Below are 24,301 nucleotides of genomic sequence, written 5' to 3' on the forward strand. Positions count from 1 at the left end.
ATATTCAATATTATAAAATATGTAACACATATGTTTAGTACTATGTGACTGCAGCTGATTGCTCTGGTTTTTTTAAAAAAATAGAAATATCTTAATAATTCAAGAAAGGTTGTTTTCGTCAGCTATTCTTTCAATTTCATTAATATTTCATCCTATGATTTTTTTGCAATGAGCATCTTGTGGTAGTTTATTGCCTAACTCCTATGACCTGGATGATGGTAGAACTTTTTAGCCATTGAAATGGTACATGCACTGACATTAAAATTCCACAATCACTGGGACGTAACAACAGAAGGAAGTCATTCAGTTATTTTAACTTGTTTCAATATTCAATTGGATCATGGCAGATTGGTATCTTAACACCAATAACCCATCCTGGTTCTGTAATCCAGTTACCAAAATTCTATTGAATTGAGTTTCGAAATTTTAAATTTGGGTTCAGTTTTTTAAAAAAATACAAATGTTGAAAAAAACAAATTGCTGCAGATGTGAAACAAATGCCACTATCTGTAAAGATAAATGATGGGTCAATATTGGATTTAAGATTTGATCAATTACCCATATATTTCTAGGAATGTCTGTTCTACCCAAACCATTATTACATGAAGATGCTATTATGTCTAATATATGTCATGAGAAAATTAGCATTGAGGGGGAGATTTGCTGATTTACAAAATAATTTATGTTACCTGCAGGAACTTGATAAATAAAGAACATTTAACAATGAGTTATTACAAGGCAACAATCTCCAATTATGCACAATTAGTTGTTGTTTTCATAGAATTATGAAGATTACAGCAGCGAATTGAAATGTGATCATGTCCCTTACATCCTGAGTGCTTTTGTGGACACATCTACTGGGGACTGCATTTCATTTACTAAGGCCACCTTTATCCTATTGAATCAATTAGTTGCAAACCCTCCAGAGAGAATCAAATTTTGTTTCAACAAACTATTTAGGAATAAAGATGGATGTCAAAAAATTTAGATTTCAGTTGACAAGTAGAAGGGGAAGATCCCAAATTTCCTCACATTCAAGCCTTGGTCTAGTTCAGACATGGACTACTGTCTGTTGACAACTGGTGGCTGTTTCTGCATGTATTCATTTTCATTACACAAACAGACAAGGCCTTCAGGGCAACTTCACTGACGTTCCAGCTTCTGACAATCTATAAACTGTCACTAATAGGCCAAATAGTAAACAGGATTGTCAGCAATCATGTCTAAGGTTTTTCTCTAGAACTGTGCTGCAGAAGTTGAAGTAGTTATATTAAGATATACATTTGCATTCACAAGAATGCCTATGTCCCGAATACTGCAAGACAAAAAGCTTCAACAAAAACATATTCTTTATTCCAGCAGTACTCTAGTTCTTTAATACCAAATGAAAAGTTGTTCGTCTATTTAGGAGTAATCATTCAGTGAGCTCAATCATCATTTGGTTTAGTGTTTAAACTGATAAAGTGTATGCTTTATATAACCGATAGAGCAAGTGCTAATGGACTAATTTACTATGGTGGGTATCGCAGCAAATAGTGATCGTTATTCACAAAGAGGATCATTTTGATTTTTGGTGCGAGCCTTGCATTGGCTTAAATTGAGAGGGATATCAGGGCAGATACAAAGCATGTAATTGATCCACTAGCAACACTTATGTACTCCAGTTGAGAATGAAAATTAGTTCTTTAGTACACATTTCCCAGTAGAGGTCATTAGATAGTAATCAGGAAAATGAAACATGGGTTGATTTTGTTTTATTAAAAAATGTATCCCTTTCCTGGCCCTGAGGCACGGAGTCCAATTGTAGTTTACTGGCTGATGTCCAGAAAATAATCAGATAACTCAATAAAAAAATCAGAGTTCAAATATGGAACCCCTTTGGTCTTTATGGTTCACAAACAAAACACATCAAGTATTTACCCGCTAGACAATTGAGGGAGCTTGTTCACTGATTTTAAATTGAACTCAAACAATCCACAAAGTAAATTGTAAGAAGAGTAAGGCATAATCCATAGTTTGACAAGCCCTGGTGTCAAATTAATGTTAGTGTGTGGGGAGTAATAAAGATCCATTTTGGTTCGGACATTTGATAACGTTGAGGGCAATAAACAGCCCAAGCAAATGCACTGATTAATGTCATCACGTGTTTACCTCACTAAATGCAACCTCTCAAATTGAGCTGCAATTTGTTTTTTTTTTAAGCAAGTCCCAAACCCATGACTTCCTGAACCTAGGAGGGGAGGTCAGCTGGAAGTAAGAAATTTATCGCCTCCAAGTTGAAGAACATCTGCCGATATCACGGTTTCCTACGTTGCGGCTCAATCAAAATAATGGAAGCTCCAATCTAATTGCACTATGTTTCAAGAAGACAAGTTTAGCATCCTTGAGCTTTTTCTGCTGGAAGAAATCAAGCAGGACCAAACCTCCACGTTGATGCTAGCCACAGGGAGTTGTGGCCTTGTAGAAGGAGGCCAATTAAGAGACTATTTTTGCATTTGATGTCCAATTAAGCACAGTTGTCAGCGACGAGAGAGGCCAAAGATCTGAATGACCAGCAGTACCACTGGGAGACATGTACTCCTGAGGCAGACAGGAGACTGCAATGTCCATAATAATGGAGGCAATCTCTGAAGCCCTCTGGTTTCAGGCCTACTTTGTATTGGGAGGTAGATGAGGGTGGGGTGGGTGGGAGGACGGATTATTGGAGACATTTGAAAACATCTCCACAAGATTTGAGTGTGGCTGTGGCCTTTGGCCCTCGCAGTTCAGTGTTGGGACAGGGTGTGGATTTAGAGTAGCCATCAATTATATTCCGGCCAGAAACTGGAGGCCACCTTCAGGTACATGCAGATCTTTGGTCTTTGAATTGGAAGATCCTGATGGTGTCATTTCACTTCCTCCACCAATTGGCCACTGGTCAATGTTGTATCTAATTGCTAAACAGGGCTGGCATCTCTTGCAAAATAGTTCAATAGTGTTGTGCCTTTGGATGGTTGGTATCACTATTCTTGTTTTGGTACTGGTCTATGGGCAGTTAGTAGTTTGCAATGAATCATTAGGAATTTTCACCAGCTGTTTGACCTTAAGTATCAAGATTATTACACAACAGTAACAAGAGCAGTTTACACGAACCATTGTAGTAGTTAGCTTACACTAATACTAGGTTAAAATGATAGATACATCTCCTCAGAGACAAAAGCTGGACCTTTGGCTGACTCACAGCCACAGACTAACAGACTCACCAAGTAACAGGGAGAAAGTGAGGACTGCAGATGCTGGAGACCAGAGTTGAAAAGTGTGGTGCTGGAAAAACACAGCAGGCCAGGCAGCATCCGAGGAGCAGGAGGATCGACATTTCGGGCATAAGCCCTTCTTCAGGAATGAGGCTGGTGTGCCAAGCACGCGGAGGTAAAAGGTATGGGGGTGGGAATTTGGGGGAGGGGCACTGGGAATACGATAGGTGGAAGGAGGTGAGGGTGATAGGTCGGAGAGGGGGTGGGGGCGGAGAGGTCGAGAAGAAGATTGCAGGTCAAGAGGGCGGTGCTGAATCCGGGGGTTGGGACTGAGATAAGGAAGCTGGAGAAATCCAGCCTCATTCCTGAAGAAGGGCTTATGCCCGAAACGTTGATTCTCCTTGCTCCTTGGATACTGCCTGGCCTGCTGTGTTTTACCAGCACCACGCTTTTCAACTCACCAAGTAACAGTCAGATTAACAGGCATATTATGACTGACTCCAACCAGAGGCTGTTATTGTTAGATGGAGCTGCACCATGTTCATGTGTTAACCTTTTTGACCCTCTTGCCTTATGCAAGTCACCACCAGAGTGATATACATTGCTGTATTGACCCCAAACTGAGGAGATCACTTAGAGGCAGGAACTCATTGGCAAGCAAAACCAGACATTATCTTCAGATTTTACAACTGGTTCTTTCTCCAAACCCATCTCCAACCCAGGACTGGATAGATTTCCCTGTGCAGTTTTATTTCTCTGTCCATCCAGACTGTCAGTCCTGTTGAGCTTTCTCTGTTTTTATTTCAGAATTTCAGCATCTGCAGTATTTTGCTTTTGCTAAGAATGACGTTAACTGCTCGTGATTTGAAAACAGCTGATTCAAGGGCAATTGACACTCGCGATTCCCCATTGTTGTTAAGTACACTGCAATGTTGAGGAATGTGCTATTCATTGCTGTGATCCTCTTTGGCACTTAGTCACAAACATTGAAAGGAGTGGTCCATTCACAGCACAGACATTGTTCTGCTATATTTCCCAATCTATCACCCTCCAGATATTATACTGTAACAAAGCATTCTTCATGCCCTCTTTCACCCTTATTCAACACAGCCCCCTCCTCATTTCTGCTTTGCTTAGCCAGTCAGAGCAGAAGGTAATTGTGAGATTGTGCTCAAAATGTGGAAGTCTGAACTTTTAGAAATAGGAAGTGAGAGGAAATGTTGAATGATCCAATTGTGTGATAAACCTATATATATATTTTTTCTAAACTCTCACAGGCATCACAGAAAGATGATGCAGCAACTTACAAACATCAAGCTGCTGAGCTATACAGAACTCAGGGTCAAACTAAGGGAAAAATGCTGCTTTCAGATGTTGAACATTTAAAATCTCCAAAATATTGTTCAGTTTTGGAGAAGTTAAAACATAAATTTTTTTTTTATTATCCAATAATGTACTAGCATCTAAGTATTTAAAAAATTGTTTGTGCCTTTTCCCAGTCTGAGCCTTTCCAGCATATTCCATCCTGATCTCATTGTTATGAGCCCTGCTCATTTTTCGTATAAGGAGAAAGATCATTAAACATTTGCAGCTTTCAGAACATCACTGCTGCAGCCTTACAAGGGAGGTGTGGTACAGGATATGTTGAAGATGATGTTTAAAAATAAAGGCCAGAATTTAATGCTCCCTAAATAGGTGCTGTCCAATGATTGAAAAATTGTTGGGAAACATGTATCCCTTCTTGGGGCCAACCCGACTAAATTGAGTGTCACAGGAAGGCCTCTGATTCCCATTTAATTCTGGAGGCTGTAACTAAATTCTCGTGGGCTCTGGCATAATTGGTGTCAATCGTCTCATTAATGAGCCTAATTGAGTGTGCACGCAAGTTTCTCTCATTGGGCTCTTTCCACCTCCAACTTAATTATGGGAGGTTTTCCTGTTGCCAGGAGACAGACTCATGTTTTTTCCCCCGCAATTAAGTGGGCCTGGCCACCTTCTGCCCTGCCATTAAATTCCACCCATCATACATGATAATTCAGGTCAAAGAGAAATAGAGAGAGCAGACAGCTTAAAAAGAATTTAGCTGAAAGACATTCAGAAGTAATTGGTGTGCACAAGATATGCTGAGAGCAAAAAGACAAAAGAGAAATGAACCAAAAGAGGAAAAACAAATGGCTCGATATTGAAGAAAGGCAGTAAGACAATTAGTTAGATAAGATGTCAAAAGTAGATTAAATAGTCCTTTCTAAATTTTGCAAAAAGTGGTTGATTCTAACATGTTTCCTCGTGATCAGTGCAGAACTGGGGATTACCCTTTTGGGACAGAGGTGAGGGTGTTTTCCTTCCTATCAGATGGTTTGGAACATTCTGCCTCGTAACGTGATGGCTTAAGGGACATCAAGTATTTTTAAGGTGGGGAGATACTTTCTTGTAAGTTGACGGAATGATTGGGAACTGTGGGTAAATGGGAATGAATTTGAACACAAGCAGGTCACTATAATTTTATTAAGTGGTGATGCTGAAGGGATTGAATGGTCTATTTCTGCATCTGTTTTGTATGTTGAAGGGTGGTCTACACTACTGTGAAAGGAAGGATAACATTATTTCCAAGTCTAAATTGGCATACTTTGTGGAATTGGTGCAATTTTGTAATTAGTTTTATAAAAAACTGTATTAGGAATGGGTTTATAATTAGGGCCAGTGTTATGAATTAGGATTGCAACCTTCTTCAACTGCTTAATTAATAATTAATCTTTTAAACCATTGTAAATTCTATTCCTCACCTTTTAAGACAACAGGCAAGTAAACTCTGCAGTGAGAGATGACAAATCGTTGTCAATGTCTGGCACAAGTCCAAAACAAGATTCAAAAAACCAATAGTAGGTATAGAGGAGGAGTGATGTTCGAATAAACTAATTACATTTGTCTATAGCCTCCTGATAATAAGCTCTTCTTAATTTTCATTTTCATTCGTTAAGCGATGACCCTCATTCTGAAAATAAATTGGAAGCTCTGATTACGTGCCTATTTTGTATACAATATAGAATGACTACTGTAATACCAAGGAAGGGATGATGTTTGCAGGAGTACATACAATTCAAAAGTATACATGCAGAAAAACGTGTCCATCCTTTCGAGAGTGCCAAATTAGTTAAAACTGCAAATCTTTGCAACCGAAATGAGTCAGAATCGACACAGGAGTGACATTTCGCACGATTAATCTGCGTGCACGTACGCGGGGACACCCCTCTCTGGAGTCCTAGCCCAATGACAGAAGAAGAAAAACGCAATATTTCCCCCTGATTTTAAAATCCGCCGATCAAAGTGGAACGACGGCGTGCAACTCACGACCTGCGCCCTACGGATGGGCTGGAGGAGTTGCCAGGCATGCCTCGTGGAGACATTGAGATGGGGGGGAAGTTCTGCTTTCCGCTGTTCCAGCTGAGCACGCTCAGGTGTTTACCTGCCCACGCGCCTTGCCAGGTGCTTACCTGCCCGTGCGCCCCGCCCACGCACCCTGCACCTGTTCACTCCCCCAGACCTTCAGTCATTCTCATGTGACAGCCCCACCCCGAGACTAGTTCAACTTTAGAAAACGCTTCACGACTTGACTTTTGTTTTACCACTACCTCCTAGTGTTATCCAAAAAAACCCCCACTGAGACCAGAATGAATCCAAGGACCATCGTCACGGTGGAGCCGGTAATCTTTTTGTATTTGGCATCGACCTTCTTAAACGCTTTCGCTTTGCAGAGGCTCGTATTGATGAAGGTGGGTTGTAGGTTAAATGTGCATTTTCTGTGTTTTATTTTGTGTGAGTGGGGTGTAGTTTCCTGGCAATTGCTCTAATAACTTGCTGTTCTTTTTTTCCCCCTCTTTGACTGGTTGGAAGTATTTTACCCTGCCTTTGTAGCTGGGAAAGACCAGCCCCTGCAAAATCAAGTGCCAGGAAAAGTGGTGCCTTTTATTGTTACAGAATTACGTTAGTTGTGACTATTTTTGTGAAGGTCTATAGCCCATACCCTGCAAGCTGTTTGCTGGCAAGCTTTTATCTATTTAGTTAAAACTATGTAAATGTCATGAATTCAGAGTTGTAAGCAGGGTCATGTGTCAACCTAGTCCCTAGCATTGTTTTTGGATTTATGAACTCACACTCGAGCACTCGGATCTTTTATTATCCAGAAATTCCAGCAGGAAATGATCTACTAATTGATGTTTTCAGAAAATTGTACATCGCTTTGGTAGCACCATCTAACATCTATTTCAGTGCATGTTCTATTTCTGCTATTTGTTTTATTCTAACTCTGCAGCTGAGTTAGCAAACCTTTCAAGTTGGCACTTCTAAAATTCTTGAATTGGACTTAAGGCAGGAAGGATCATTCATTTTACATGCATGAGACCTGTCTATTAATTTATTTGTGAAAACTATAATAATTGCCTTTTCACCAAGTTATGGAACCAGTTTTGTTGCCTATAAATTCCCAGTTCCACTCGTAGTGGGTTGACAGCCATCAGCAATCTTGAAGAAAAGTCTGTATTAGGCCCTTTTCAAAATGATAGGACTAAGTTTGATTAAAGTTGCTCTGCTCAACCTCATAGGCTGAATCAATTTGACCACCTGTTGACTTTATATTTAATTTTTCTTCTTGAGTAATTTGTCCCAAGACAGGGTGCAATGCAGACATGAGTTCCGTAGGCCAAGGAGTCTAATCCCAAATCCATCTCCAACTGGAATGGGGATTGGCTATTGCTTTTGGTGCCAATCTGATCTATGCTAGCTATCTAACCAACTGGCCACCCAAGAAGTCAGAGTTGCTATGGCTACATACATTGTTGCACCTGTGTTATAGCCTGAAGCTACAACTAGTGATGATAGAGGCTCTGATTTATTTCTGTCACATGCCTAAACATGAATCTCTCTCACTCTTTCTTAACATCTGCCATTGAGTTATTGGAAGGATTTCCTAATTGATAATCTGTTTGACCATGCCATGAACACACCTACCTTGGGGATCAAGTCCTGGAGTGGGAATTGAACCCAGAGCACCTGCCTTAGAGATGCTGCCGACTACACCGTAAGACGACTATTCATACTTAATAGGGCTGATGAGTTTGAGTACACCCCAATGTCATTTCCTCAATTTCATTCATTTAAATATTTTTCCGAGGGGAAATCTAGAACTAGGGTGCAGAGTTTCAAAATAAGGTTGTTTTCATATAATATGGATGAGAAACAATGCTGAACACCTGCAAATAGTCAATATCAACTTGCACATAACTTTTTTCAGAGGGTTATGTTAATCATTACAATTCTTTACCCCAGACTAAAGTGAAGGCTAGGGCTGAAGATGGAGTTTGATGATATTCTGATCTATTACAGAGTTGAGGGTTTTAAAGTAAAAAATCTGGGCAGATTGTCTCTTCTACTTTTCAATGATCAAGCCGTTCATTATTGTTAGAAACGAAAATCGCTTCTCAATAATCGCTCTAGACAAATTCAGGAAAACAAAGTTTTATTAACAAGTCAAGTCTGCAGAGTCGGGCACCCTTAAAGAAAAGGCGCGCTGAGGCTTACAAAGTCTCCATTATTTATAGGACAAGTCCCTCCTCTCCTTGGCTCCAACAAGCCATGAGGTTCACATTCTTAAAAACATCATTATTTTTATCACAAAGTCTGCAACAAAAGGCTCCAGAGTCTCCAAAGTTTGTTGTTTTTCTCACCCTGTAGTCTTATCAAAACAGATGTCTCAAGTCGTACTCCCATCCTGGAGTCTTATCAGCCAAGGACTCATCCTTCTCTGCTGTGTGAATGGCTTCATTAATCAAGAGCCTGCTTGCTTTTACTATCGCTCACAAATTGTCAGCATTCTGCACAATTTAAACTACTCTACTTTTGAGTATATAAAATGGTTGTTAGAAAAGAAACAAAGGTTTTGTCTTTTATTATAGATCAGTCTGTGGTCCAGGCACATCTTAAAGTTTAAACCGAAATTACCTCTCACAATTATCTTTTTAAATGACTCCAGTGTTCACTCCTGTTCCTATTAATTATGTTCTTTTGTTACAGCAGGTACACCCCTTGTTAATATTAATAATCATCTTAGTGATTTGTGCTGCCTCCTTCTCCCTGCACTGTTATTTCTTATATCCGGCTGCTACGAACAGTAGACAGTACTCTTCCTTCTTTGGTTCATATTATGCTGTTTCTTCAGCCTTGTGCTGCTCCTTCACAGCCTCCTTTTTAAGCACTTCCAATATGTGCATACAGACCTGAACCTCTGCTGAACCAATTTTAACAGCCATCTGTATTAATAATCTGTTACCTAATGCTGTGTTCTCTGGTAAATTATTTTAGATATTAACTAATGTTTGTTCTGCAAGTTACATTTATTCTGCTTTAGCTGCCATTTATCTTTGTGATTTGGAACTTTCCTAAACTTTTTTTAAAAAGCAGTGTTTTGCTCTGCAGGAATGTCATTCAACTTCCTGTGCTTGAAATGACACCTTGAAAGAGCTTTCATGTAGGTGCGTTCCCCTGCCACTTTGCCTTTTTTTTACTAAATAATTATATGTTTTAAAATGTTGCAAATTTTGTACTGTACATTTCTCCATATTAAGTTTCATGTGATATCTGCCCCATCAATGATTAAAATGCTTCTTCCTCCTTCTCCTGTACAGGTTTGTTCCAACTTCCCATTTTGTATTATCCATTTTGACAGTGTGCAAAGCACAAATCCAGATGATTTCCTAATGTGGATTTCCGGACAAATGTTCCCTTTAAAATTTAGCTAATGTGTACACCTGTGCCTTTCAGTGTGCAGCCAGGCACGTGCATTATTTGGTCCTCTCTCTGACGTAAATTTCTGTAGTTGCTTAGCTTATAATAAATCTGCAACTCTCGCAGCATAATGGGATCATTGTTCTGACCTTGGTTGACAAATGTCCCTTGACCAGTAATATTTGTTTGCTGCCCTTTAGTTGACTTCTAATCCATGCTGCCATATTTCCTTACCTTTTTGACATCGGACAAATTTCTCAAAAAATCCTCAAGGTCTCACTGAGGAAGTGTCACCCAACCCGAAACATTAACTCTGATTTTTCTTCACGGATGCTGCCTGACCTGCTGAGCTTTTCTAGCAACTTTTATGTTTTTGTTTCGAATTTACAGCATCCGCAGGTCTTCAATCCTCAGTCAGGGAACTCATTTAGTTAGTGAGCAAAGTACTAACCTTTTCTTATCAATTCATCAACGAAGACATCAAACTACACACCAACTATTTTTTCATTACAAGAACATAACTATTACTTAAACATTGAGCAAATAAACAATGAATAAAAATCTTAGTTGTAGACAGGGTCAGATAGTTTTTTGAATAATAAATAATCAAACTACATACCAAAATGAATATCAGAAGTTATATGGCAAGTTCAGTGTATCACTGTGTGGTTTAGCATTTAACTAGTTTTTTTTTGCATCTTAAATCATAATTTAAAACACATTAAAGATTGATAAGATTGAACTAGGTTTAATTTCTTACCCAACAAATTTAACATAATTTGTTAGATTCAAATCTCTACAATAGATTGGCTGCATTCTGGTGGTTAACAATGTTTTCAGAGCATATGTGACCTTGGCCTTATGGGCAATGTGGTCAGATTGATCATGTTCAGCTGAAACCATGGTATTAGGTTCTGGGACATAGGGTTGGTGAATCCCTTAGTAATGGGTTTATCCTGTAATCCGGCTGAACTCATCATGCACACGAGTGACACTATCTGATCCAAATGGCTTAACTCTCGTCCTCCTTTATCTCTGAACACTTGTATGCATTGCAATTACCTCTGCCTGTGAGTGGCCGATATAGCCTTTATCATTTAACTTGGTAACCTCTCTTAGACTGTTTCCATGAATATATTTTGTAAAGCTGACCACCGTAGGAAACTGGGGGTGAAAAACCTGATATTCTAACTAACTAAAAGAATCTGTGAATTTCTGAGTTTGTGCTAACTATTCACTTGAGTAATGTCTTAGGGTTAAAGAAAAAAAATTCCTTTCCATGCAGTTGGCCATTCTGAGTGGTACATTGCAGAGGGGGTCACTTGTTTTGTGGAGATTACGTTCAACAGTCATCTGCAATAAAAAGAAAGGTATAAATTCCTGCACTTGCCAAGTTTCACTTTTTTATGCATTCATTTCTCAGACTTTTATTCAAAAATCCTATACAGGACCGATTTCGGCATGATGTATCCCATCTGAAAAATGTGTCGCCGGAAAAGCGCAGCAGATCAGGCAGCATCCAAGGAGCAGGAGAATTGATGTTTCGGGCATAAGCCGAAGAAGGGCTTATGCCCGAAACGTTGATTCCCCTGCTCCTTGGATGCTGCCTGACCTGCTGTGCTTTTCCAGCGACACATCTTTCAGCTCTAATCTTCAGCATCTGCAGTCCTCACTTTCTCCTGATGTATCCCATCGTAACCATGCTCCTGCCCCCAACCCTAAAAAGAATCATACTTTTGTTGCCTTTTTAATAATTGGAGAGAAAAATTTGTTTAAATAAATCTGTGTTCTAGTGAACTTTATTTCCTAATATTCAGCTCAAATGTGGACTCCTTTTTGTCTAGCCACCTTAGGCTGAAATGCTATTTGAGATCACTTTTCAGCCAATTATAATCCCGGATAGGTGCCGTGCTGCAAGGATTCAATTTTAATTTTGTTATCGCCCACCACAGACTCATGTGTACTGTACTCCAAAAAATGACAAATCACTCTCAGCTTATTATTTCCAGACTAAAAGTTTGAGAAATTTGGGCACAAAGAAATTAATGGTACAGAAACCAGAGTGCATCACACTGTTGGTTGTACGACTCATAGGAAACGCAGCACTGTTTCCATGAGTTTATTTCATGTCCTAATGACCCTTTCCCTTTCCCTTTCCCTTTCCCTTTCCCTTTCCCTTTCCCTTTCCCGTTGACCTTATGCCAATAATTCCTCTCCATTACTTTATTAAAATGTCTTTCAAACTAAAACCGAAAATGCGGGAGGAAGTCAATATGCTAGTTGGTGTTAGTGTTAACTCAGTGGGAGGAAGGATCACATGTGGGGAGCATGGCAAGTGAACCTGTGTCAGGTTGTTTATGGGCCCTTGGTAGATACCCCTTATTCAAAAGTGCTTGTTGTTCAATAGAGAGACCAGGTATCAGGAATTGGTGTGCACATAGAGCCACCCCTTTCCCTTTGATAACGACACTGAGACTCCTACCCTGCAACCACCCCTATCCCACCATTTGTGAGATTCAGCAATAACCCAGCCACCCTGGATTCAGTACAGCTGCTGGCATGTCATAGGTTGGCAGGGACACTGATCAATGCATCTTTTTTTTTAAAAGAAGACTATCTTGGTTAGCAGACAAGGCCCACGTTGTTTCTTTGAAATACTGCCTAACGTATGTCAATTTTATCACCTAGTCTTTTGTGATGAAGAGCTCTTTGAATGTCTGTGTTCACAACATCCATTGCATTTGCTTTATCAAAATTAGTCTGTTTTATTTCTTCCAAGATTTTAAAAAAATCTTTGTAATTTACAGATTTAGTAAGCTAAAAATTCCAGGAAGGACAGAAGTATTTATTTTTTTGGTCCGGTAGTCCAAGATTGAATGGTCAATCAAGCCAGTTCAAAGACAGAGTTGTACTTTTGGTGCCTAGAATTGCTTAGTGACTCACATTTTGTATCTCATCCAGGTCTTTAGTGCACATGATTGGTATTTCAACCATTCTTAATCTGATCAGTCATTGGACCAAACTTCCTGGCTTATCTGTGGATCAGTAGGACTGCCTGTAAGTGGCTGACAGCCAGGTTTGGCTCGTATCCTGTACTCTAACAAATGTAAACTGCTTCTGTCTTAATCTTTATAATAATACATATATTTACAAGTCATTGTGATGAAGTTGTAACTTTTGCATAAGTTTTGACTTACCGATCACCGGTGACTTACCACATCACCTATTTTAGGAAGATTAAGTGCCTACTCTAGCCAAAGTTGATGCAAAGTCAACTATTTAATTGGTTGGAGGAGAAAGTGAGGACTGCAGATGCTGGAGATCAGAGCTGAAAATGTGTTGCTGGAAAAGCGCAGCAGGTCAGGCAGCATCCAAGGAGCAGGAGAATCGACGCTTCGGGCATGAGCCCTTCTCCTGCTCCTTGGATGCTGCCTGACCTGCGTTTTTCCAGCAACACAATTTTCAGCTCAGTATTTAACTGGTTGGTTTGGAGTCTTAACATTTTCAAAAATAGGTGCTTTTTGTGATTAGAACAGAAAGGAAACCAGAAAACCTCAGCACGGGGGTATAATTTGTGGAGATGAACAGTGTGAATGTGTCAGGTTGACATCTTTGTCAGCCCAATGTTTCAGCCTGTACCTGCCCCAATAAGTTTATTTCCTCGAGATCAACTTCATTCTTTCTCCCTTGTACTGTCCCTTACATCATCGACTCTTTCGATGCCTTCAGTCACTTCAGCAATTTACAGTTTGTTGGCTTCAGCCACTGCCTCTTTGCTAGGATGTCCAATTGCTCTGCACCTCCATCCCTTAGTTGGAGAGGCTCGGACACTCCACTTCTTCCTTGAACAGAATTCCAATCAATCCCCATCCACTGTCTCCTCCTGCCTGAGCTTGTTTTCACTCGAGCAGTTTTTCATTCCTCCAAATAAGTTGTTGCTATGGTTACCCATGTGGTTGTGCCTACCTTTTTTGGAGTATAAATAGAACACCCATTCCAGTCCTCTTTTGGAAGACCCCACCTTCTCTTTATCCAGTGCATTGTTGACAGTAATTACCATATTGGTGCCTTCTTCTCAGGCCTTAAACTGGAAATTTTCATTAACTTTGTTTCCAATTTTCACACTTTCCTCTTCTTTTACCAGGCTTGCCTTTCACTCTTCTGCTCCCTACCTTTACTTCTCTGTATTTAATATTTTTGGCGATTAACATTGAACATAGTGCAAACCCACAGTCTCTCCTAACTACATAGATGGCACTATCTCACGTCTTGCTTCTGGTGAAGACTCCATTCCATTTTCCCAGTTTCTCCATGCCTGTTGTATCTGTTTTGATGATGCTGCCTTTCACATCGACTGGGCCTTCCAGCCTGCCCAAACTATTTCATGCGCCTCTGCTCCCTTCCCTTCCCCCTCCCTCTCGGAACCATGATGGGGTTGATCTTGTCCTCACCTTTGTGCCACCACCATTTGTATTCAACACATCACCTTCTTACGTTTCTGCCAATGTCACCATCAAAAACATTGTCCTTGTTCCTTCCTTTCAGCATTCTCTAGGAGGCGTCCCCTCTGACCCTACCTGCCTAGATTATTATAATACTGCTTTTCTTCCCTTTGACCCCTTACCATGCAAGTATAGATGATGTATCACTGTCCTTTCACCTTTGCCTTTATTATTGTCCAAGATCCCAAACATGTTTTGCAAGTGAAGTAACAATTTCTCGTACTTCTTTAAATTTTGTATCTTGAATTCATTACTCACCATGTGGCCTCTTTTATGCTGGGGACCCAGTACCCAGATTGGGTAATCTTTTTGCTGAATGCGTTCATTCAATTTACAAGTATGACCTCCAGCTTTTGGTTGCTTCTCATTTTAATTCTCCAGCTTACTCCCATGTTATCCTTTCTGTCAATGGTCTGCTATGTGTTCCAGTGGTGCAAACTCAGGAAACAACACATTACCTTTGGCACAGCACTCTACAGCCTTGTGAACTCTACATTACATTAAGTTTAGCAACATTAGGTCATAAAATCTGCCACCATCCGATTGTAAATGTTTTGTTTTTTTGTGTTGACCCGGTGATTTTATTTTCGTTATCTCTATTTCTTTATGTTGCATTCCAGTGTTTCTCACGCAGCAACTCACCTTATTTGAACACAACCTTTGTTTCTTCATGATATCATTACCACTGTTTTAGCTGTTACTTCATGAAATCTTTTGCTATTTCATTCCCCTGGCCTCCGTGTCACAGTCTCCTTATGTTTTTGTTTCTGTCTCTCACCTGATTCTCATAATTCAATCCCTATTTTTCTTCAAGTCCGATTTAAGGGTATCAGCTGAACTATTAACTTTGTTTCTTTCCACAGATGCTGTCTGACCTGTGAGTTTTTCCAGCCAATTCTCTTTTTATTTTAGTTGTTCTTTAAGATTTCCAGCAAACACAATGTTTTGCAAAAACATTGCCAAAAGCTGGAGCATTAAAATGAGAAGCGACCAGAAGCGAGAGGTCATACTTGTAAATTGAATGAATGCGTTCAGGAAAAGGATTACCCAGTCTGGGTACTGGGTCCCCAGTATAACGGAGACCACATTGTGAATAATGAATTTAAGATACCAAATTTAAAGAAGTATGAGAAAATTGTAACTTCACTTGCAAAAAAAATGTACTCAGTAATTTGGCTGTTGTTAAGCTCCCAACATCTTGAGGCAAAGCTGGATGCTCATGGAGCTTTGGGAATGGACACTTCGCTCTGGCACCTCCAAGAAATAAGCACTGAAATAAACTTAAGTAAAAGAAAAGTAATGTAAAAGAAAAGATTTTATGATGACACAACTTTTGGTGTTTGCTGGTTTAAATGGATTATTGATGACATCAAATTTTGGAGATTACACATGGAGAGATTAACATGAGAATCCAGAGGTAGCTGTCAGTGATTGTACACTTCTCCAAAGGGTGAATTTATGAAATTCTAGATGGTAATGGTCGTGGGTTTAGTAGGTGTTTCCTAAGAAGATTCGGTGACTTAGTGTGGTGCATCTTGTAGATGGCACTCAATGCTGTTACTAAACTCTGATGGAGAGAGTGAATATTTGTGATAATCTAGTGGGCGTTTTTATCCTGGATGTTGTCAAGCTTCTTGTGGTGTTGTAGTTGCATTCATCTAGGCACCTCTGACTTGTGCCTTGAAGATTGTGGGCAGGTTTTAGGGAGTTGGGAGTTGAGTTTCTCACTGCAGAATTCCTAGCCTCTGACCTGTTCTTAACATGACAGTGTATACTAGGTGGCTAGTCTATTTCTGGTCAATTGTATGTTGCCAGGATGTTGATAATGAGTTCAGTGATGGTAATGGCATTGAATGTCAAGGGTCGATGGTTAGATTCTGACTTGTCATTCCTGGCACTTGTGTGGTGTGAATATCACTTGCCACTTGTCTGCCCAAGCCTGGATATTGAGGAGAAAGTGAGGTCTGCAGATGCTGGAGATCAGAGATGGAAATGTGTTGCTGGAAAAGCGCAGCAGGTCAGGCAGCATCTAGGGAACAGGAGAATCGACGTTTCGGGCATTAGCCCTTCAGGATATTGACCAAGTCTTGCTGCTTTTGGACAAGGACTTTTCAGTACCTGAGAAGTTGTGAATGGTGCTGAACATTTTACAATCATCAGCAAACATCCCCACTTCTGATCTTACAGAGGCTGTGTCATTGATGAAGCTTCTGCAAACAGTTTGGCCTTGGACATTCCTCTGAGTAACCCCTGCAGTGATGACCCGAAACTGAGGTGACTCACCGCTAATGACCACAACCATCTTTCTAAGTGCCAGGTTTGACTCCAAGCAACTGAATCTTCTGATTTTCATTGCCTCCCATTTTGCCAGGGTTCCTTGATGCCACACTCAGTCGAAAGCAGCCTTGGTGTCAAGGGTAGTTGTTCTCCCCTCATCACCTGGAGTTCAGTACTGTCCATTTTTGAATTAAGGCTGTAATGAGTTTAGGAGCATAGTAGTCTTGGCAGAACCTAAAACTCCGTGTCAATGAGCAAGTTACTGCTAAGCAACTGCTGCTTGATAGTGTTGTTGATAATACATTCCCTGATAATCTAGTGTAGACTGATGGAGCAGAAATTGTCAGGGTTGAATTTGTCCTGATTTTGTGCACCAGACACATCTGGGCAATTTTTCAAAATGTCAGGTAGATGCTAGTGTCGGGAGCTATATTAGAACAGTTTAGTTAGGGGTGCAGCAAATTCTGGAGAACGCTCCTTCAGGACTATTGCTCGTACGGTTTCAGGGCCCATATACTTTGTAGTATGCAGCACCTCAATTATATGGAGTGAATGAATTGGCTTGAAGATACATTGGCATCTAGGGTCCTCTGGAGGAGGTCAAAATCTATCGTTCACTTGCAAACAATCATTGGCCAAGAGTGCCTGGTGTCTCAGCTTTACTGTTTACACTGAGATGCTAGTCACTTCCATCATTGAGGGTGGGGATGTTGTGTGGAGGTTCATCCTCCAGTGAGTTGTTTAATTGACAACTACCATTCCAAGTGGGTATGGCAGGACTGCAGATCTGACCTGTTAGTTGTGGAATTATTTAGCTCCTCTATCACTAGCTGCTTATGCTGTTTGGTGTGCAAGTTGTCCTGCGTTGTAACTTCAAGTTGAGGCATCAATTTTAGGTATGACTGGTGCTGCTTCTGGCATGCTCTCCTGCATTCCTCATTGAACCATAGTTGGTCCCCTAGCTTGATGGTTATGGCAGAGTGGCTGATATGTCTTACCATGACGTAACATTACATATTGTATTGCAGCAGAGTTCTCTTGCTCCTTGTGGATGCCCAGTTTTGAGTTGTTCAAAGTCCATCCCAGATAGCCCAGTAGTAGTGTCAGACAACATGATATAAGTTGTCCTCCATGTAAAAACAGGGCTTCATATCCACAAGGACAGTAGTAAAGCTTAATGATATTGACATGGACAGATGCATTTGTGGCAGGCTGATGAGGACAAAGTCAAATGTGTTTTTCTTTTGCAGTTTTGTCCTTCAGGACTTGACACACTTGGTCATAGTGGTGCTGTTGAGCTACTCTTAGTGTTAAAGTGCCCTACCCAGAGTACATGCTGCACCCCTGACACAGTCAGTGCTTCCACCAACATGAGAACTGATTTATCAGTCAAGTGGATCTGGCGTGTGGTAATCAGGAAGTTTCCTTGTCCATACTTTCTCAAATGCTATGAGACTTCATGGGGTCCAGAGTTCAATGTTGCTGCCTCCCAGGCTAACTCCTTCCTGACGAGATACCTCTGCTGGAATTGTTCAGCCAGTGGGGCAGGATGTATCCACAAAAGATGATGCCATTGTCTGGGACTTAGTTATACTCACTAAATCATATCTTACAAACAATGTAAGACTGTAACTTGACTTGTCTATGAGCCAGCTCTTAATTTTGGAATTTGACCTCCTGTTAGTACGGAGGACTCTGTACAGTTGACAGGGCTGAGTGTCATTGCTGTTCCAGGTACCTTAGTCAATGCCAGGTGTCTGTTTTTGGTTTCATTCTTTTTTGAGACTTTGTGGCTGATACTATTGTCTGGCTTGCCAAACCATTTCAGATGGTAGTTAAGAGTCAACCACACTGCTGTGGGCCTGGAGTCTTGTGTAGACCAAACCAGGTAAGAATAGAAGGTTTTATTCCATAAAGGATGTTAGTGAATTAGATGGAATCTTATGACAGTTACCAGAAAACCATTGTCATAGTCATAGAGATGTACAGCAGAGAAATAGACCATTCAGTCCAACTTGTCCATGCCAACCAGATATCCTAATCTAATCTAGTCCAATTTGCCAGCACTCAGCCTAAATCCCTCTAAGCCCTTCCTATTCTTATACCCATCCATGTGACTTTTTAAATGCTGTAATAATACCAACCTTCACCACTCCCTCTGGCAGCCCATTTTGAACCCACTCAAGTTCATTAAACTTTTAATTCCAGGTCTTCATTGCATTCAAATCGCAGAAGTGTCATGTTGGGATTCTAACCCTGTCCCCAGAACATTTTCTGTGCCTCTGGATTACTTGTCCAATGACAATGTCACTACTACATCACCTCCCCATTTTAATATGATATGGTAGTATCTTCTGTTTGAAGTCCTACAGATGTACAGCATGGATGGTAATGAACCAGATGGAATTTTATGACCGTTACCACAAACCCATTGTCATAGAATCATAGAGATGTACAGCATGGAAGCAGACATTTCAGTCCAACTTGTCCATGCTCAGCAGGTATTCTAAATTAATCTAGTCCCATTTGCCAGCACTTGGCACATATCTCTCTCCATTCTTCCTATTCATAATGCATCCAGATGCCTTTTAAATGGTGTATTTGTACCAGCCTGCACCACTTCCTCTGGTAGCTCATACAAGCATCATAATCTGCTTGAAAAAGTTGCCCCTTAGTTTCTTTTTTTTTAATCTTTCCCCCCTCACCTTAAACCTATGCTCTCTAGTTCTGGAATCCCCCAACCCAGGGAAAAGATCTTGTATGGGCGGCACGGTGGCACAGTGGTTAGCACTGCTGCTTCACAGCACCAGAGACCCGGGTTCAATTCCCGCCTCAGGCGACTGACTGTGTGGAGTTTGCACGTTCTCCCCGTGTCTGCGTGGGTTTCCTCCGGGTGCTCGGGTTTCCTCCCACCATCCAAAGATGTGCAGGGTCAGGTGAATTGGCCATACTAAATTGCCCGTAGTGCTAGGTAAGGGGTAAATGTAGTGGTATGGGTGGGTTTCGCTTCGGCGGGTCGGGGTGGACTTATTGCGCCGAAGGGCCTGTTTCCACACTGTAATCTAATCTAATCTATATTTACCATATCCATGCCCTCATGATTTGATGAAATCAATGTCATTTATATCCCTGGTGATTCTCTTAAATTGGTGCCAGATCTAAACAGCTGTTGGAAATATACTCTCTAGAGTTCACTGGACCTTTGTGGATGGCTTACTTTGAGATCAGTAGTAAGTGTAATTTTTGCCACAATATTCAGCACAATATCTACATCAAAATTCTGTTATAGATTTATAACAGCAACCATAGTGCAGCAACAGTCAAAAGTCTGATAATATTATTGACTGCTTTAATACCTAAAAATCAAAGAAGCACAGAAAACAGCCAGGTTTGTCCCAAATTATTACTGGAAATGAATGCTCTGCAATTTGCAAGATGTTGCTGAGTACATTGCATTGAAATGCTGCCTTATCCATAGGACAAAGTATAAAATGTAATTAATCAGCATATAGTATAAATTTTGTGAAAGTAGTAAAGTAATATAGTAAAAGTGCTGAAAAGAAATAATATGAATTGTTTTGTTCTTCTAATTTGTTTTATTTAAAAAAATATATAATTACTATGGTTGTAATAGATACACATGGATGAATGGAAGAAACTACTCTTTTTGAGAATGATCATTTCCAATAAGGCTGGTAGTTTGTTGCTGGCAAAGGAGACTGCATCATGCAAATGAAATTTTTCATATAGGAATGTAGGTCATTTCTTCATTTTGAATCTACTCTGCAATTCAATAAGAGCATGGCTGATTTATTTTGTTTTAAATACCACTTTTCCCATCTATTACTTTGGATTCCCTCATTAAACAAGAATCCATCTACCATTACCTTAATGGAGGCAGACATTAAATATTTTTGTGTTCTGATGCAGGGAATTTGAAAATCGCACAATGTGCCCCAAGAGAAAATCATTCTGAACTCCCCTAAAAGGATGACATTCCTTGAAAGTGGAGTCCCAGGTAGACAGAGTAGTGAAGGAGGAATTTGATATGCTTGCCCTTATTGGTCAGTGCATTGGGTATTGGAGTTGGGAAGTCATGTATAGGATGTTGGTTAGGCCACTTTTGGAATACTGCATGCAATTCTGGTCTCCCTGCTACAGGAAGGATGTTGTGAAACTTGAAAAGGTTCAGAAAAGACTTACAAGGATGTTGCCTTCATTGGAGTTTTGAGCTATTGGATGAGGCTGAATAGGTTGGAACTATCCTCCCTGGAGTGTTGGAGGCTGGGGGATGACCTTTATAGAGGTTTATAAAATCATGAGGGGCATGGACAGGGTGAATAGTCAAGGTCGTTTTCCTGAGGATAGGGGAGTTCAAAACTGGAGGGCATACGTTTAATGTGAAAGGGGAAAAATTTTAAAAGGGACCTGAGGGGCAACTTCTTCATGCAGAGAGTGGTGCATGTATGCAATGAACTGCCAGAGAAAGTGGTGGAGGCTGGTACAATTACAAGATTTAAAAGGCATCGGCATGGGCATGGTTTAGAGGGGACGGGTCAAATGCTGGCAAATGGGATTAGATTAATTTAGGATATCTGGTTGGCAAGGGCGAGTTGGACCGAAGGGTGTGTATCCATGCTGTACAGCTATATGACTCTATTACCTCATTTTTAAATGGTACCTCCAGGTTCTGTATTCACCCACAAATTGAAACAACCTTTCCACATCCACCTCATCAAGATCATCATACTTCAATCAAGTCACCCCTTGCTTTTCTAGACTCCGGTCCAAGAGCCCAGTCTGTCTCAGTGTATAGTCAACGTGATCCATTCACCTGCGTCAATCTAGTAAACCTCCTCTGAATCTTCGAGTGCACCTTAACAAAACCAAAGTTTTGCACAGAATTGAAGATGTGGTCTCACTAATACCTATATAACTGAAGCATAAAATCTTTACTTTTCTGTTCAATTTCTGTTTTAATAAATGGTAGGATTCCACTAGCTGCCTTAATTATCTGCTGTACTGCATATAGACCTTTTGTGGCTCATACACTGTAACACCTAGATCCATCTGCACCTCTGAATTCTACACTTGTTCTCTGATTTAAATAATACTTTTTCTTCCTGTCAAAGTGGTTAACTCACATTTCCCAGTTACACCCCTATCTGCCAGATTTTTTGCCATTTCAAACTATATCTGTCTGCATCCTCCTTATGTCTTTTTCACAAAACACTTCCCTAGCTATCAGTGTCACCTGTAAATTTAGCTATCATGCCTTTGCTCCCTTCATCAAAATCTTTGATATAAATTCTTAAAAATAAGCTGAGGCTCCAGTACAGGACGTTGTGATACTCCATTCGTCACATCCTATTGATCAGAACAAGACTATTATACTCTGCTTTCTGTCAGTCAGCCCATCATCTATCCATATTAATATGTTACTCCCAACATCACAAATTTCTGCTTTGCACAATAACCTTTTATGTGGCACCTTGTAAAATGACTTCTGGAAATCTAAGTGCAGTATGTCTGCATGCTCCCCTTTATTCACTTTTATTCCTTCAAATAACATCAATCACCAAATTAAACATGATTTATGTTTATTAAAGCCATGCTGATGCTTCCCAATTGTCTTGACTTACTAAATGCCCAAATGTGACCGCACGAACGATTTGATTCTAACACTTTCCCCATGATGCACACTCTGCCAACTGCTTTATAGTTTCCTGTTTACTGCCCCTCTTCCCTTGAATAGAGGGGTTATAATTTGCTACTTTCCAGTCTGGTGGAACCTTTCCAGAATCTAACAAAATTTTCAAAAGGTTTTGTGTAGACCTGCACAATAAGCCAAGCTAAATACAGATACATAATCAAAATGCTGAATGATTTGGAGATGCCGGTGTTGGACTGGGGTGTACAAAGTTTAAAAAATCACAACACCAGGTTATAGTCCAACAGGTTTAATTGGAAGCACACTAGCTTTCGGAGCGACGCTCCTTCATCAGGTGATAGTGGAGGGCTCGATTGTAACTGAAGGTAGTTAGATGACGTGTTTGTTTTTGTTTTGCAGATTTGTGAAGACCTATATAATAAAGAGGATATGTGCAGAAATCTGTCTCTTCTTCCTGAAGAGTCACTCGTTACCCAGAGCAAAGCTGCCTATGTTCTACTTCTCTACACAGCTGTGTTGACTATTTTGTCCATACCCCCATCAATTTTACTTGGTGCCTGGTCTGATCAAGCAGGTCGCAAACTTGGCATGATATTACCCAGTATTGGTGCGTCACTTGGTGGGGCTGTATTGATAGTGATGGTGCAGGTTAAGCAAATATCTGTCTATTGGTGTGTTTTTGCCTCTGCATTAATAGGGATCTTTGGAAATTATGTTGCCATTTTCCTCAGTGTCTTCAGTTATGTGGCTGACATCACAACAGATGAGAACCGTACTATGCGTATTGGCATTGTACAATCGATGATCTATATTGGGGGGACTGTTGGGTACCTATTGAGTGGATGGCTACTTCAGAATTACACCTTTACACATGTTTTTGGTGTATATTGTGGCTGTCAAGTGATATCTATTTTCTATGTACTGCTGTGGTTGCGGGAGTCAAATCCTGCTGAAAGGGTGCAACTAACTGATGAAATAGCTGTGACAGCTAATGATAGGGTCTTGAAAAAAAGTATATTTTTGTATGCATCAAGAACATGGGAAACGTTTTCAAAGACTCGTGGAGGACAAGACCGATTGAAGCTTTACTTGATTTTCGTCTGTGTCGTCTTGATATACGTTTGCAATATTGGTAAGTTACAAACATGTACATCTGAATTTTTGTTTGTTTTGAGATGGCCGAGTGATAGACCATCAAAATATTAGTTTGTGTTTCATTTCTTATGGCACTCAACTCCTCAGCCTTTTTAACTATCAACTTATTTATAAATTTTTTTAAAGAACTTGTATTATTATTGATTCGGCAAGTCAAAAGGCTCTCATAGTCAGTCAATTAAGCCACAGTAAAATGTCACCAGTATTTAATTGGCAGGTTATTGAAGGCTCATGTTATTTTAATTGATTCAGGGATATTAAGTCTGAGCAAATTAAATTTAATTAAATGTTTTACTTTGAATATTTGAGGTTTCCATTGGTAATGGATGAGTTTTTTGTATCTTAAACCTCCTGCCAACTGAATTGGGAACTGTTTTCCCACAGCTGCCGCTTGACCATCAGAACAATTCTCTGACCCTGCCTACCATCTTACTAGGAGAAAGTGAGGACTGCAGATGCTGGAGATCAGAGCTGAAAATGTGTTGCTGGAAAAGCGCAGCAGGTCAGGCAGCATCCAAGGAGCAGGAGAATCGACGTTTTGGGCATGAACCCTTCTTCAGGAATGAGGAAAGTGTGTCCAGCAGGCTAAGATAAAAGGTAGGGAGGAGGGACTTGGGGGAGGGGTGTTGGAAATGCGATCGGTGGAAGGAGGTCAAGGTGAGGGTGATAGGCCGGACTGGGGGTGG

The 24,301-nt window shown here is 40.3% G+C and overlaps 1 protein-coding gene across 8 annotated transcripts in view; it reads left to right on the top strand.

The window, feature by feature from the left end:
- The first annotated feature begins 5,128 nt into the window (after window positions 1-5,128).
- zgc:174356 (uncharacterized protein LOC100137120 homolog) overlaps window positions 5,129-24,301 on the top strand; it is a 92,955-nt gene continuing 73,782 nt past the window's right edge. The window contains exons 1-3 of one of the 8 annotated variants that reach the window (XM_043695497.1): window positions 6,920-7,003; window positions 12,972-13,067; window positions 22,860-23,592. In XM_043695497.1, coding sequence (XP_043551432.1) covers window positions 22,890-23,592 — 703 coding nt within the window. In that variant the 5' untranslated portion in view covers window positions 6,920-7,003; window positions 12,972-13,067; window positions 22,860-22,889. Of the gene's footprint in view, window positions 5,561-5,621; window positions 5,646-6,089; window positions 7,004-9,736; window positions 9,758-12,971; window positions 13,068-22,859; window positions 23,593-24,301 lie in introns of those variants that run through there. The other 7 variants (XM_043695499.1, XM_043695494.1, XM_043695500.1 and 4 more) reach the window with 7 other exon arrangements.

This window comes from Chiloscyllium plagiosum, chromosome 9 (genome assembly GCF_004010195.1).
Source record: "Chiloscyllium plagiosum isolate BGI_BamShark_2017 chromosome 9, ASM401019v2, whole genome shotgun sequence".
Lineage (NCBI taxonomy): Eukaryota > Metazoa > Chordata > Chondrichthyes > Orectolobiformes > Hemiscylliidae > Chiloscyllium > Chiloscyllium plagiosum.